Raw genomic sequence first — 15,151 nt, forward strand, 5'->3', positions numbered from 1 at the left:
CCAAACTTACATTGAAGAACGAATAATAAAAATAGCAATAGCAACCACTATTTGAACATGTACTGCTTCTATTTTATGTAAATTATCTCTCTCAACTTGTCATAATAAACACACAAATGTAAGGATTATTATCTTTATTTTATAAATGCAGAAATGGAAGCTTGAATAGATTAAATAATTTGGACACAAATACACAGCCACTAAAAGATAGAATTGGGATTTGACTCCAGTTTTTCAGACTACAAGGTTCTTTTATTTCTGTTATAAACTTTATATTCCAAAAGGACTATCTGTCTTGGGTAGCTCTTCAAACCCACTGTAACATGAGAATGAATGAGTATAACTAAGAAGGGAAAACTGGTACAAGAAAAATAATTAACTGCATTATAAAATCACTCGATAAGTAAAAAAAAAAATCAATGAATCAGAATATCTTTTAGTATCATAGTCAAGACAATATCCTAAGCATTGTATAGGATACAAAGAACTGTCTTTATAGCCTCAGCTCACTAGATAACTATAATGTACCTATTTCTTTTTATCTACTTAACATCCCTTCTTTGGGGGGAACTACCCCTCCTCTAATCTGTGAGGAAATGGTTAATTTCATGTAATTTTTAGATGACACTAACTCTATTACTCCATATTTTGTGGGCCACGTGCTTAGCTGAGGATTGGCACATAACCCAGGCAGAACAGATCAGAATACTGGTGTCTTCAAGAAAGCATGGTGGTTGTTGATAGTTTCGTTGTCCTGGTCCACATGGTCCCTGAAGTCAGATGGCTCAGCAGTTTATGCACAGTTTTTGGATTGAAAGTCCTGGTAACTGCATTTCACAAGCCCCTCCAGGAGCATACATTCAGCCATTCTCCGAATTACTGCCACCTTCCCAGAAAGCGAGGGTCAAGTCTCTACCATGAAACCAGCAGGCTTCTGTCCTTGTTGGGGGTTTCAGGGATGCCAAGCAACCACCAGCTTTCCCCCTGTGGGTTTTGAACCAATTGAGAAATAGATGAGGGAAAATTGGGGGGGGGGGATTCCTTGTACAGCTGAATTGGGGAGCAGAACCTGCCTCTGTGGTCAAATGGGCTACTTACTACTTCCCCCAAGGAGAGACCATAGGAACATCAGAGAGGAGAATCTACCAAGAAAGCATTTATAGCCATTTTCGTGGGTTTCCAGCCTCAGTCACACACACTGAGCCCCAAGAGCTAGTGAAAGAGATCGGCCTCCAGTCTGCCCTCATCCAGATATAGTCCTTCATGAAAACAAAACCAGTAGAAGCACCCGCAGGGGGATGGGGGAAAGGAACAGGCTTGCCCAAAAGAGAGAATTCAGGGGGATCTAAGTATTTTCTGTTACAGAGGTTATAAAATGTCCACAATCTATCACCTGTAAACACACCAAATAAGAATTAAACTAATACCCATGAGTCCATGACGCAGTCAAGAAACAGAACATTACCAGGACCTTAGACTAAGCTTTATGTCCATACTGATCACATCCTACTCATCCCCCAAGAGTCACTACTATCCTGAATATTGTATATGAAACGATTCCTTGCTTTTTTATAGTTTACCAATACCTGATTGCAAGAAATTGTTTAGTTTTGTCAGTTTGGGGATGTTATTTAAATCAAATCGTGTATTCATCTGCGACTCGCTTCTTTCTCTGAACATTATGTCTTTGAGACTCACACATGTTCAAACAAGAATATTCATAGCTCATGCCTGCTCGATGCCAAGGTGTGCCACTGAAGGAGTCTTTTTGCTCATTCCACTGCCAATGCATTTATTGGCAGCATAGGGCCTTGCTACTCAAAGTGTGGCCCGAGGACCAGCATCACAGGCACCACCCGGGAACTTAGAAACGCAGAATCTCAGGCCTCATTCCAGACCTACCGAACCATAACCTGCGCGTTAACAAGATCTTGGAGTCATTTGTATGTACGTTATTATTTGGGAAGCACCAATCTAACGGGTTGATTCTTGTATGAGCCCTGACCAGGGATCGAACCCTCAACCTTGGTGTATCAGGATGATGCTCTAACCAACTGAGCTACTCAGCCAGGGCCACATGTAGTTGTTTTTACATTTAGCACGTAATAATTCATCTCTAATGAAATATGAAGAGAATATTCCAAGATTTAGAGACATGTGTATTGAAAGTAGAATATTCAAACTAATATTTAGCATACTGTCTACTAAAATATGATTCCTCTTTTTCCCAACAGGAACTTCCTTCACAATTTAACGCAGGTAAAACATTTTTTAAAATTTTGTATATCCTTCATATAGCACTGCTGTATTATTTCCCTCTTATCTTCCACAATTTCCAGAAGAGTTTTCCAAACTAATTTTTCAACAAAATTTGCTTACATCAGTGGTACTCAAGGTATGGTTTAAGATATATTTGGGGCTCCACAGACCTTTTAAGGAGGTCTGTGAGGTCTACCCTTTTCCAGCCTCATACCTGTGTGACGATAGACTCTCCCTATATACTTCCACCAAGACAACATATACCAACAGCTTGAAAGCAGGAACACAGAGGACAATCCAGCTGTTCTTTTATGCCACGTATTAAAAAGATTTTGTAATGTAAAATGTAAAACAACCATTCTTACTATTTTTTGTTGTTGTTGTTTGGAAAATAGTTACTTTTTCATAAAAATATGTTGGTTATGTTAACCTGTCAGTGGCTTTATTGTAGTTTTTAAAATAAGTTAATAAATATTTTTAAATGTCCTCAATTTTAATTTATTATATGGTAAATATTGATAGGTCTGACCCATATCAAACAAAAGCTCTATGGAATTCTCAGTACTTTTTAAGACAATAAATGGGTCTTGAGATTAAAAGTTTAATATATGGGTTAGAGGGTGATCAGAAATATGATAGACATATTCAAATTTTTAAAAATTGAAATCAAGTGATAATATGTAGAAATTAAAGCTCTATGGTATTTTAATTTTCTAAAAGCAGTGATATACTAGAAAAAGATACAGTAAAAAATAATAAATAAGTAAACTTCCTATATTGGATCAAGATGGTTGAAGGAGCCCATGTGTCTATCGATACGTACTCTTATTCCAAATCCAATTGACATTATACAATTGTTTATTAAGGTTAGAGCTGTAATCATGCAAAAAAAGCAAGAAAGTATTATTTGTGGATAAGAAATTTTAATATGAGAAAAAGACGGAAACTTCCAGAAGTTAAAAACATATTACAGACCCGAATAATGCAACATAACCCCCATCTCACACAAAACATATAGAAATGCCTTTAGAAAATGTGTTTGTATACAGCCAGTACCAACTTTTACATTAATAAAGGCACATGCGTGTGTATAGAATTTAAAAGCAAGTTAAGGAGTTTTCTTTTTTGTCAGACATAATAAAAGAACTAAAAGTCAAAGTTGTAAAATTGAATTCTGACCTAAGGATATTAGACACAGTGTAATCCCTAGTAGACAGGGGTGATGTTCTAATGTGTGTCTGCAGATAGAAAGCGCAGGAGCTGAAACTAATGTCCCCACGTGACACTAGAACTTAGAAACAAGAAAACAAAGAATTAGATCTGCATGTAATGAAATGGCCATGGTGGATCAAATGGCAAAAGCAAGTTACAAAAAACCTGTGTAGTGTGACTTCACTCTTGTAAAATGTGTGCGAGTGTGTGGGGTGGGGGTGGGGAGGGCGGTGCTGTGTCTGTCTGTGAGCGCAGAGAAAGATATATAAGCATTCCTATGAAATTTTAACATTAGTTACCTCAGATGTAGAGGCATCTTATTAACTCTTCCTTCGTATGTCTTTGAGTTGTTTCATAAAAACGGGACAATCATAATTTTAAAAATAAATAAAAACATTTTTATGGTTATGTTTTGCCACAACTAAAAATGAAATGTGTCCAAAATTTAAAGAAATGCCAACAATTTATTTTGTAGATTATCGTTTTATGGATATACGATCCAGAAAACGCAGATCCAAAAGAGTTGCTGTGGAGTGCAAATGAACCGTCACCAGTAGGTGGAAACATTATTATCATAGATAAAATAATAGGCTACGTTTCTTTTTTAAGGGCTGTGAGTAATTTATTTTAAGTGGCCCAGAACTAACTAAATACATTTTAATTACTCGTTAAGTTGAGTTTGTGCTCAATCTCTACAATTTTAAATGTTTCTTTAGAATTCTTTTCTGAGCATTTTTCACATTTTCTGTGCGTCCCATTGCTCATGAAGGGGCTGACCTTTAAAGTGCTTTATGAGTGTTCCTTGAGCATCTATCTTGAAGTCATCTCTCAAAAAAAATCTGTCCAGTCCCTTATTGAGCCAGGGGGTGGGTTGAGGTTCACAGGTGAAATAAAATACAGGAGTGAGTCAAAAATTAGGGATTATTTAGAGTTCAGTCAGAGATGGTTAAGTAAGAGAATGAAAGATGAAGGGTCAGGGACAGAGTTAGGATTTGAGTGTCTCTTAGGCACGTTACACGTTGACTGATGAAAACCCAAAGAGACAATTTACATTTTGACAGAACTACTTTGTGGGTGATTTATCAAAACTGTAGCACTAAAATAATTCCCTCAAACCACTCATGTGAAAACATCCTGATTTGATCATGGCAGGCATCTTGGAGGCAGTGATACCTGACTTGAGACCTAAAATGTGAATAGAAAAGAAAGGGAATGAGCAGTTGCTATAGAGGAAACATCGTAAGCAAAGACACAAATTCACATATTAATGTTACAACTAGAAAAATACTTTTAAAAATAATAATGCAAAGGTTGGCACTAGCATAGGAAAATTTATTCTGCTACAGGTTGCTAGTAATAAAGTAAGTTGTCATAGTTCTCTAAGAAATCATTTTGGTCATATGTATCAATAATTTTTTAAGTATTCATAACTTTTGACCTAGTAATCATATTTCCAAGAATCTAATCAAAAGAGAAATAGCCCTAACTGTGGAAAAGACTCTGTCTGATGGTGTTTATGGCAATAATATTACCAATAGTGAAAAAAATAAAACTACCTAAATGTCCAATAGAGGATTAATTCAATGATAATAATTCACTCAGTAGAATATCATGCTATCATTTATACAGACTTCTGTTTATATAACATGAATATATAACAATGTCCTACATTTGGTAAATCCTAAGAAAATACACTATTTTTTTATATTTTTGATCATTTCTATGTGGTGATTTTTCTATGCTTATAAAATTCTCTTTAATACCATGAATTACCCTTTTAATGAAAAAACATATTTTTAAGTTTGTTGACATGATTGTCTTAACTTTTTCTTGACCTGTCCCTTTTTCTGTCATCTTGTCATATGTGTTGCCTATTATATTTTATTTCTATCTTATCCAAGCTATGTTAAGAATGCTTCATTTACTGTTTTTCTATACAGAAATATGAAAGATAGTTGTATTTAACATTCTGAATAGTGAATATGACTTTCAGAAACAAAATAAAAATATTATTATTCATTATTTACCAGGTGAAGCTGTATTTCTCTATCAAAATCATTAAATGTGTATTCTTCAGGGAGGCCTTCCCTGACCACCATTCCTACTCTCAAAAATAGGGTAGCCTGGCCGGCGTGGCTCAGCGCTTGAGTATTGACCAATGAACCGGGAGGTCATGTTTCCATTCAGGGTCAGGGCACAGGCCAGGGGTGCGGGCTTGATCCCCAGTAGGGGGCGTACAGGAGGCAGCCGATCAATGAGTCTCTCATTGTCAATGTTCCTATCTCTCTCCCTCTCCCTTCCTCTCTCTGCAATCAATTAAAAAAAAAAAAAAATTTAAAAAATGTTAAATCATCCTATTGGATAATCCCATATTTCCAGTGGCTACACCCTTACTGACACTCATCATGGCAATCTCAAAGCCTCCTTTGTAGGCGGTTGACATATTTCTAGGAAATTAAACCAGAAGTATTATTAGAGGATTAGGGCAGAAGGGAGCTATGGAATTCTAGACTGACCCTCATTCTCTGATTTTTTTTAATTCTAGGAATTCCCCATAATAAAACCATCGCCTCTATTCTAAAACCACCTTATTAGGGATAATTCCGGTCAATTCAACCTCTCCTTAAATCTCATGAGAAAAGGAAGGAGCATGTCATATCTGTCTATTACTAAGGAAATTTTTGTTAAAGCCTCCAGATATTATTTGAAACCTGCCTTGAAAGGATATGTTGCTTTGAAGGCAGGTTCATATAGAGAGAGAATTCTAACAGATTGGTTTTCGAGGCTCCATTATGTATTTCACTGATAGTAAAACTAAGGGTATTCACTTAAGGGTCCTCATAGTCTTAGTTCATTCAGGATTCTGATTGTGCATAGTATATTCAAATTGTATTATGACTTAATTATAATTCATAAATTCTAATGGGGGGACAAATGGTGGAAAAAAGCAAACCTGAATCTTGAAAATGTGGTAAATTTATCAATACAAACAATGTCTTAACTAAAATAAAAAAATCAAAATAACATGATGTAATTTCCAAATAAAATTGACTGTGAAAAGAGTAAAAAGAATTTTTTTTTTTTTTTTTTTACAGAATTCCATTGTACTTAGCAAGCAGTTGGCCACTTTGGGACAGAAGCCAACCATACATTCGTTTATGAGGAAAAAAATTTATTTTCCAAGTAGAAATATGAGGAATGGGTATTTAACTTTTACATTTCTAATAAAAAAAAATCATCTTCAAAATTCAGTAAAATGACTATCACAGTGGTGTGACTGATGTCACAAGTGTTGCGACCAGCAGTGCGCAGGCCTGTGCGTGCTCATGCATGCACACACATAACTGCACATCACAAATTCCGCTTGAGAAGTGCAATCTAGTACTGTTAGGTTAGTAAGTTATCATGAGGCTTACACAGCCTTTCTTAGCCTCTTGAGCCCCAAGAAACTTATAACTAAAAGATCTAATGTGCGCTTCCAATGTGGTGTTGACTAGGGGTGGTAAGAGGAGACATTTCGCCTTGTGACTGTTCTTACGAGGAAAGGACATAGGTTCCCATCATCATGGTTTTTGTGTGTTTCTTTTGAAGATGATTCTTTATCAAGTTGAGGAAGTGCCCTCCTGTTGGTAGTTTGCTGAGGTGTTGTTTTTTTTATTATTATGAATGAGTGTTGGATTTTGTCAAATACTTTTTACGCACTTATTGATATGATTATATATTTTCTCTTCCTAGTATAATAACTAGCTCAGGAGTAAACAATATATACCTGTTAATAATATAAACTATAGATTTAGCTAAACATCATGACATTAATTTGAGAGAAAAGAAGATGTATCTGTAGGTATATGCTGCGAGAGATACATCTTCATCTGTCATATAAGAAGCCAGCAGATAATGTATAAAAATCACATATTCAGAGAGCAGTATAAGAATATTTATTTGAGAATATGAAGACATGTTGCAGAGGAAAGAGCATTAAGAGTCAAGACTGTTTTCCTTTGGGAACAAGTGTGAAGAGGATGAGAAATGGGCAGCATTTTAGTACTCTGTGGTTTATTTTACCCAGGTTTATGTTGATAAAAATAAAATAAACATTTTAAAGGTGATAAATGCCAACACAGTGCAAGATGGGTGGGAGAAGAGAAAGATACCATTTTATTCTTGCATTTTCTGTTTTCCTCGTCTTAGGACCTGGCATATCTCGGTGCCAATATCCGCAGATGATGTGCTGAAAAGGATCAGGGGCAATCAGGTGGTTTTCCAAGATTGCTTCGTTTCAGATTTGCTTTTCCTGCTGAGTTTTCCTTGGTTGACAATACCCGAGATGCCTGGCTTTTTACCACTCTCTTCACCATATGGTAGCCCATTAATGATGGACTGGAACGATTGCGCGCCTTCATCTGTTGTTATTGTAGCCGATATGGAGACCTTTCAAACCAACGATTCATTTCATACTTGGAGCAGAGTCAGAGTGCCTCCAGGCATCCTCACTAAGGAAGAAAGACACAATGTGTCTAATGTGAGCATAACTAAGGATGGAATATTTTTTTTGATAAATGGTAACCTTTATATAAAAACTTGGACCAAATTTGCAAGACTGGGAAGCAAGGAAGAGCTTCCTGAAGGAGAAATTATTGGCACTAGAACAAGAAAATGGTGTTGGACCCAATATTTAATGAAGGTTAGTAAAATATTACATATATGTATTTACACTTACACATTTATATATACTTACCATACCTTTTAATTCAGTGATATGTTAGAGACTATACTATGCAGTTTTTTGCAGTTGTTTTACTTATGGCTGTAAGTAGCTCTATCTTCCTGACCTAACTTCTCAGAGCCCTTTACAGAGATGCACCTCCGACAACAGAGAATAAAGTGAATCTTGTCTATGATTATGCAGTCATTTAGTCATATTATGGGAGATTTTTTTTACCTTGACATGGGCAAAAGGTCAAAAGGTTATTTTCCCCAAACAAAAACTCCATCTGCTCTCAAAAATGAATTAACTCTTTAATTTCTGACAATATAGTGAATAAGCTACAGCATTATGAAACACCTAAAATGCTTCATAAAACTTTAAAACTTTTAAGTACATAGCTGGGCTTCTATGGAAGTAAGGGAAACTCCAAGAGGAAAGATATATGAAGAAAATAAGATGCCATAGGAATCAGCAGAAACAGCAAAGAGCAGAATCGTTCTTGCAAGGAATCAGATATTGGGACTGACAGATATAAAATATTATTTTACTAGATTTAAATAAATTGAAAAAAATGGAAAACATAAAAAAGTCTATCAAATGGCAAGGCAGTTAGTAAAACTAAAAACAAGAAATTCATTCCCATAAAATTTAGGCTAGTGGTTATCCTGGAAAGATGTAGTGATTGGGAGAGAATATGAGTGGCATTGGGGAGCTCTGGCAAGATTTTATTTCTTTACCTGTATAGTCATGGCACAGACTTCTGCTTTGCGATAAATCTTTTAGCTACATATATTTCCACTTGCTCCATTTTCCGTATGTGAATTATATTTTTAAAAAATTTAATATGCAAAAATAAATGTTGAAATATGACATTTTATGTAATAAACTTAGGTAAAACTAATACTAACTGAAATACAAAATTTAATGGAAAACTTGAATAGAAGATTGGATACAACAAAATAACTGAGTAAATTGTAAATTAGATAAGAAATTAAACAAAATGTAAAACTGGGAGGAAAATGGGTGGAAAACAAAAAAAGAAGGTAAAAGAGAAAGAGAGATTAATGGAAAAGAGAAAACCCAATATAAAATATAACCAGAATCCCAAATAAAAATCAGAGAGAATGGGAAAGAGCTGAGAATTTTTCAGGGTTAAATAAAGATATCAATACTCAATCCTGAAATACTAATAAATTCCAATTAATATAGGAAACCCACTTAGACACAAAATAATGATATTTCAGGGTATAAAAGACTAATAAGAGATATTAAAAGTATTCAAACCAAAAATGCAAATTATAAACACAGACAATACAATACTTAGGATCAATGAAAGTCAGAAGATAGTGAAATACTTAAATTACTGAGGTAAAGTTAGTCAACCCTCAGGGTGGGGCAAAAGCAGGTTTACAGTTGTTCGTATGGAAAATAATACAATAATTAATGAATAAAAATACAGGAATAAAAACTGTGTTTTGCATACTCACAACTATAAACCTACTTTTGCTCCACCCTGTATTTATTCTGTTGAGGTTCAACTGAACTTGGATTTCTGGGATTATGTCTTTCATTAATTTGGGGATGTTCTTGGATATTATCTCTTCAAATATTTCTTCTGCACCATTCTCTTTTCCTCTCCTTCTAGGATTCCAAAAACACATGTATGAAACCACTTAATGTTGTCCCATAGATCTCAGACCACCTGTTCATTTTTTTCACTATGCTTTTATCTTTGTACTTCAGTTAATATACATGCTATTAACTGTCTTAAAGTTCACTGTTTCTTCTGCTTCTCCCAATTCACTCTTAAATGTATCTAATAATTCTTCATTCCTGGCATCATATTTATTTCTAGCATTTCCATTTTCTTCTTTCCTGTCATTTACATATCTCAGCTGATTGCCCATCATGTGGCCTCTTTCCCACTAGAAACTTCAACATTTTTATCAGCATTATTTTCCTTTAGCCATGCTTGGGATCTTAGCACTGACAAGATTCCAGATCTCTCTTCATACTTTGCAACTGAGCCACCAGCTTTCCAAACCATGAGAGCGCTGTCTCTACTTTATAGCCTAGCAGTGAGCTTCTCTTTTAATCACCAAGAAATTCTCTTTCCTCTCTCATCTGCCCCTGGGTTTTTGTGCCTTGGCAGATGTGTCTTTCTCTCCTGCTTCCCTGTCCCCAGTCTTGGCAGGGAGGCTGCTTTACAATTTGAGTAAAGGCCAAGCACGTCTCAGAGGGAAAGTTTCTCTCTGCTCTCTTATCCCACTCCCAGCCTGTGGTACCTGAGAATCCAGAATGCAGGTGGATTTCTCTCAGCTTTGCTGCCTGACCCTCCCCATCTTCAGAAGCTTATGTGTTACATTTGCAAGAGGCCCTGAATGCTTCAGAGGGATCTCCCAGCTCCCCTGCCTTGCCCCAAGCACTAAGTGTAGATCTATGGGAGAGAGTTTGTGGGTGAGTGGAAATTCATTCCAGGGCTGGGGCTCCTTGGAATTTCCATCTATCATATTTATGGCACATTCCTCTTCCCATCCCTCTGCCAAAAATGAAAATAGCTGTGAGTGAGTCTTTTCTATGAAGGGCTCATCTTGTTTCTAACCTGTTTCCTCCTTGAGGGTTGTTTCACACTTTTCCAGCAACATGAACTCTAAACTTTAAGTTGAATCTTCATTTGATAATATTTTTTTACCCCAAATACTCTCTTTCTTTGGTTACCAGTTTGGTATCTGTCTACATCCTATTTGAGTATAGACTAAGAGACAAGATGTGCCCAAAAGACTCCTTTTGGTGGTCATGGACTTAGAAGTTACATTTTAAATAAAAATCTCTAAGAATTAGAAACAGCCAGAGAAGGGGGTGCCTTGGCTCTCTAAATGAAATAAGGCCCACTGAATTTTAGATATTGTCTCTGAATGGCCTTTTTCTCTAACAGACTCTGTCCATAAAAGGGTAGTATTGATTTGTTTGAAGTTTTAAGTTCTTTCTTCCCTTTATCTGATACCCAAAAAAACTAGAATTCCAAAAATAATTTAATGTCCTTATTGACTGACCTTAGTAATAAGCAAGGTCCTGGCCAGAGTAAATAAATACATAAGAAAAGAGAGGATTGATACTCTTTGAGGAATTAAAGAAAATTGAGATTAATATTTTCTATTGATAAAACAATATATAAAATAAAATTACTGGAATAATTTCTTTTTATGGTCATATGTAATATGACATATTTCTATGTCATGTATTTCTATGTCTGAAGTATTTCTCAGAAATATAGTAAAATCTAAACCTTACTAGTTACTATGTTTTACTTTTAAATGTAGCAAGTTAGAAGACAGGAATTGTTAGGACTATCCCTAAAACTGAAGATTTTCTAATTATTTTCAATTTTGTCACAGGGTAATAAAAGAAGCAACTTGGCAGTCTGGACAAGAACAGAATTTTATCTTGGATACACTTCTCTTAAATTTGTCAAAATAACAAATACTAGAGAACTGAGACAGACTTTAAATCTATCCACAGCTATTAGTCTGACTATACACAATGCTGACTATACAGCACATCCTATGGAACTTGCCTTGTTATTAAGTTACTGCTTTACCTGTAATGTCCTTAAAAAATTTTACCTAGCGATATATAATGAAGATACACATGAGTGGGTGCAGCAAGACTTTGCATTAGATGCCATGATTGACAGTTTCATAGTTCCACGTTTTCTATATTCAGCACTTCCAGAACTAATACTATGGGACAAATACAGGATCTACTATTACTATCACAATTTCACTACCACTGGAGTTATAAAAACAACTACAGAATCTGGGAATCTATCAAGATTGTCACACGACAGTGTTATCCATGATGTTTATTTAGGTGAGACATTCTCATTTTGCAAAAAAAGTATTCTAGATTTCATAACAAGACGTCTTTCTTATGAAGCAGTTTTAAATGCGGTAATATATGGTGCTTTTGATAGGTAAAAGTGCACTTTTTACCACCTAAAAATGGATATCAAATTCTACTAACTAACTATGATCTTACATAGCCAAATAGCAACTCAGGTTCTTTTTTTCAGAGGTTCATTTTGGTCAGTCAGCAGATACTAACTAAGCAGGAAGTGATGTGCTGTTGTATTGGTTTCCTAGAACTGCTGTGACACAAACTGGGTGGTTTACTACAACGGAAATGTACTGTCTCACAGCTCTGGAGGCTAGAAGTCTGCTTTCGAGGTGTTGGCAATGCCACTCTCCCTCTGAAACCTGAAGAGGAATCTTTCCTTCCTCTTCCTAGCTTCTGGTGGCTTCTGGCAAACCTTGCCATTCCTTGGCTTGCAGCCACATCACTCCAGTCCCTGCCTCCGTGATCACACAGCATTCTCCCTGTGTCTTCACATGCCATCTTGTAAGGAAAACAGGGCCCATCCTACTCCAGGATGACCTTATCTTCACCAATCACATTTGTAATGACCCTATTTCCAAAAAAGGGCGCAATCTGTAGTACTGAGAGTTAGAACTTCAACACATCCTTTATAGGGGGAGCACAGTTCAACCTATTACAGATATTGTAAAGTTAAATAAACCTGTATTTAAGTCCATGAACCAGTCATTGAAATTTTCCAAGCCTCAGTTTTCTAAGCTAGAATAGAAGACTGCCATTATAACTAAATAAGGGGTTGTATACAAAATGCTTGGAATAAAACTTTGCAGGTGGTAAACCTTCAATTGATAGTACAGGCAGGCCTCATTTTATTGTGCTTCTCTTTATAAGCTTCAGAGATACTGCTTTTTTTTTTTTTTTTAATTGAAGGTAAGACCCTCCACCAGCAAAAAGCCACAACTTGCTGAAGGTTCAGATGGTGGTTAGCATTTTTTAGCAATAAAGTATTTTTGAATTAAAATATGTACATTTTTTAGACATAATGCTATAGTATACCTAACAAACTACAGTATAGTGTACACATAACTTTTTTCAATTATACTTGACATACTGTATTATATTAGTTTGAGTTATACAACATGGTGATAGGCAAAGTGATCAGAAGCCCAGTACCCGTCTGGTGCTTACATAGCTATTACAATATTATTGACTGCATTTCTTATGCTGTATTTCACATCCCCATGACTATGATATAAAATCCAAAAACAATGCATTTTTGTGAGATTTTGTATTTTTTTAAATTTATTGTGGTGACATTGGTTAATATGAACAAATAGATTCCAGGTGTGGGTTACAAGATCTGTATATTACACTGTGTGCCCACCACCCAAAGTCAGAAATTCTCCCATCACCATATATTAGGACCCCCTTCAGCCCCCACACCCTCCCCTCTGGCAAACACCACACTACTGCTTGAGAGATTTTTTTTATTTTAAATATCATTATACTGTGTATCCTGCAATTTCTTTTATCATTCAACAGAGATATATTTTATATGTCATCACCCATATCTCTCACCCCTTCCACCTTGTGAAGTTTCTAGAAACACACACAAAGCACAACAGGCCAAGAATTTGGTAAGCCTGGATGGATTTACTGCCAAAAGCAAACGAAACAAATGCGTAAAGAAACCTGAGTCACACGGGGAAAATGACCCAGTCACGGTATTGCTCCAGTCACTTCAGGGGCAGAACCATGAAAATGCTGGCGTTTGATTCCTGTGTTGTGGCCTCAGCATTAAGGGCATTTTGTCCTCGCAGTTTCACTAAAACACTCTGAAAAACATTCCAGGCTTCATGTTAACCTCACCTGTTAGCAAAACGATTTCAGGAACATAATTATATTGTTGAATTCCTACTGACAACATTGTAACTAGATGGGAGCTTAACTTTATAAGGAAATGTGTGTTGACACAGATATTAAAATATTCTGATCCTTTAAAAATTGGCATTTCTGATTTAGGCATTTGATTAGGTTATAGCTTATGGTAATTTGTGAAAAGATCACTTATTTATTCAGATTCCAAATGTATGGTGTGCCCTAGCCTGTCTGGCTCAGTGGCTGGCGTGTTGGCCTGCGGACCGCAGGGTCGCAGGTTTGATTCTGGTTGCGGGCTCGATCCCCGCCCCGGTGGGGGGTGCAGGAGGCAACCAATCAATGTGTCTCTTCACATTGATGTTTCTCTCTTTCTCTCTCTTCTCCCTTCCACTCTCTCTCAAAAGCAATGGATAAAATATCTGGTGAGGATTAAGAGAAAATTAAAAATGTAAGATGCAGAAGTACAGTACACTCTGAACCTTCCTAGCTCCGAATTCACCTTCCTCCTCTCAGCCAGTCCTCTTTTAGTGTTGTTTTATGAAAATCAAAGAAAGTATACCCATAGAAGTGGTCCACAGAGAATGCTGTATCTGAAAAGAAAGCTATGAAGTCAACTAACTGTCCACTGTACAGATATGGCTATAGAACCAAAGAGGCTTACTGTCTACGAACCTCTATGACTTAAGCATAATACTCTATTATGGGAAGAAAATATATTATTATTTACAGAGTAAACCTGAAGAGTTGCCAGCCAACCCCACCTCTATCTCTTCATGCCAATTGTATTCTTCTGCTAGGACTGTCATAACAAAATACCACAGGCTAGGTGGCTTACACAATAGAAATTTATTCTCTCATGGTTCTGGAGGCTCGAAGTCCCAGATCAAGGTGTCGTCAACGTTGGGTTCTGATGAGAACTGTCTCCCTGACTTGGAGACGGCAGCCTCCTCCTCCCTGTGTTCTCATGTGTGCATGCAAAGAGAGAAGGGTAAAGGGGCAGAGAGAGAGATCCGGCGCCTTTTCCTCCTCTTATGAGGACACCAGTCTAATTGGATTAGGGCCCCACTCTTATGACCTCATTTAACCTAAATTACCTCCTTAAAGACTCACAAATACAGTTACAATGGGAGTTAGGGCTTCAACATATGCATGGGCGGCTGGGGAAGTAATTTGGTCCATAACACAATGCTTCCTAATAATGCCATTCCTGTCCTATTCATT

The 15,151-nt window shown here is 36.4% G+C and overlaps 1 protein-coding gene across 3 annotated transcripts in view; it reads left to right on the forward strand.

The window, feature by feature from the left end:
- Positions 1 to 15,151, forward strand: part of CATSPERE (catsper channel auxiliary subunit epsilon) — a 40,699-nt gene that overhangs the window by 4,588 nt on the left and 20,960 nt on the right. Inside the window, exons 6-10 of one of the 3 annotated variants that reach the window (XM_087828913.1) lie at positions 2,235 to 2,259; positions 3,947 to 4,024; positions 6,567 to 6,673; positions 7,663 to 8,155; positions 11,575 to 12,049. In XM_087828913.1, coding sequence (XP_087685039.1) covers positions 2,235 to 2,259; positions 3,947 to 4,024; positions 6,567 to 6,673; positions 7,663 to 8,155; positions 11,575 to 12,049 — 1,178 coding nt within the window. Of the gene's footprint in view, positions 1 to 2,234; positions 2,260 to 3,946; positions 4,025 to 6,566; positions 6,674 to 7,662; positions 8,156 to 11,574; positions 12,050 to 15,151 lie in introns of those variants that run through there. The other 2 variants (XM_087828915.1, XM_087828914.1) reach the window with 2 other exon arrangements.

This window comes from Miniopterus natalensis, chromosome 21 (assembly GCF_054644295.1).
Source record: "Miniopterus natalensis isolate mMinNat1 chromosome 21, mMinNat1.hap1, whole genome shotgun sequence".
In the NCBI taxonomy this organism is placed as follows: domain Eukaryota; kingdom Metazoa; phylum Chordata; class Mammalia; order Chiroptera; family Miniopteridae; genus Miniopterus; species Miniopterus natalensis.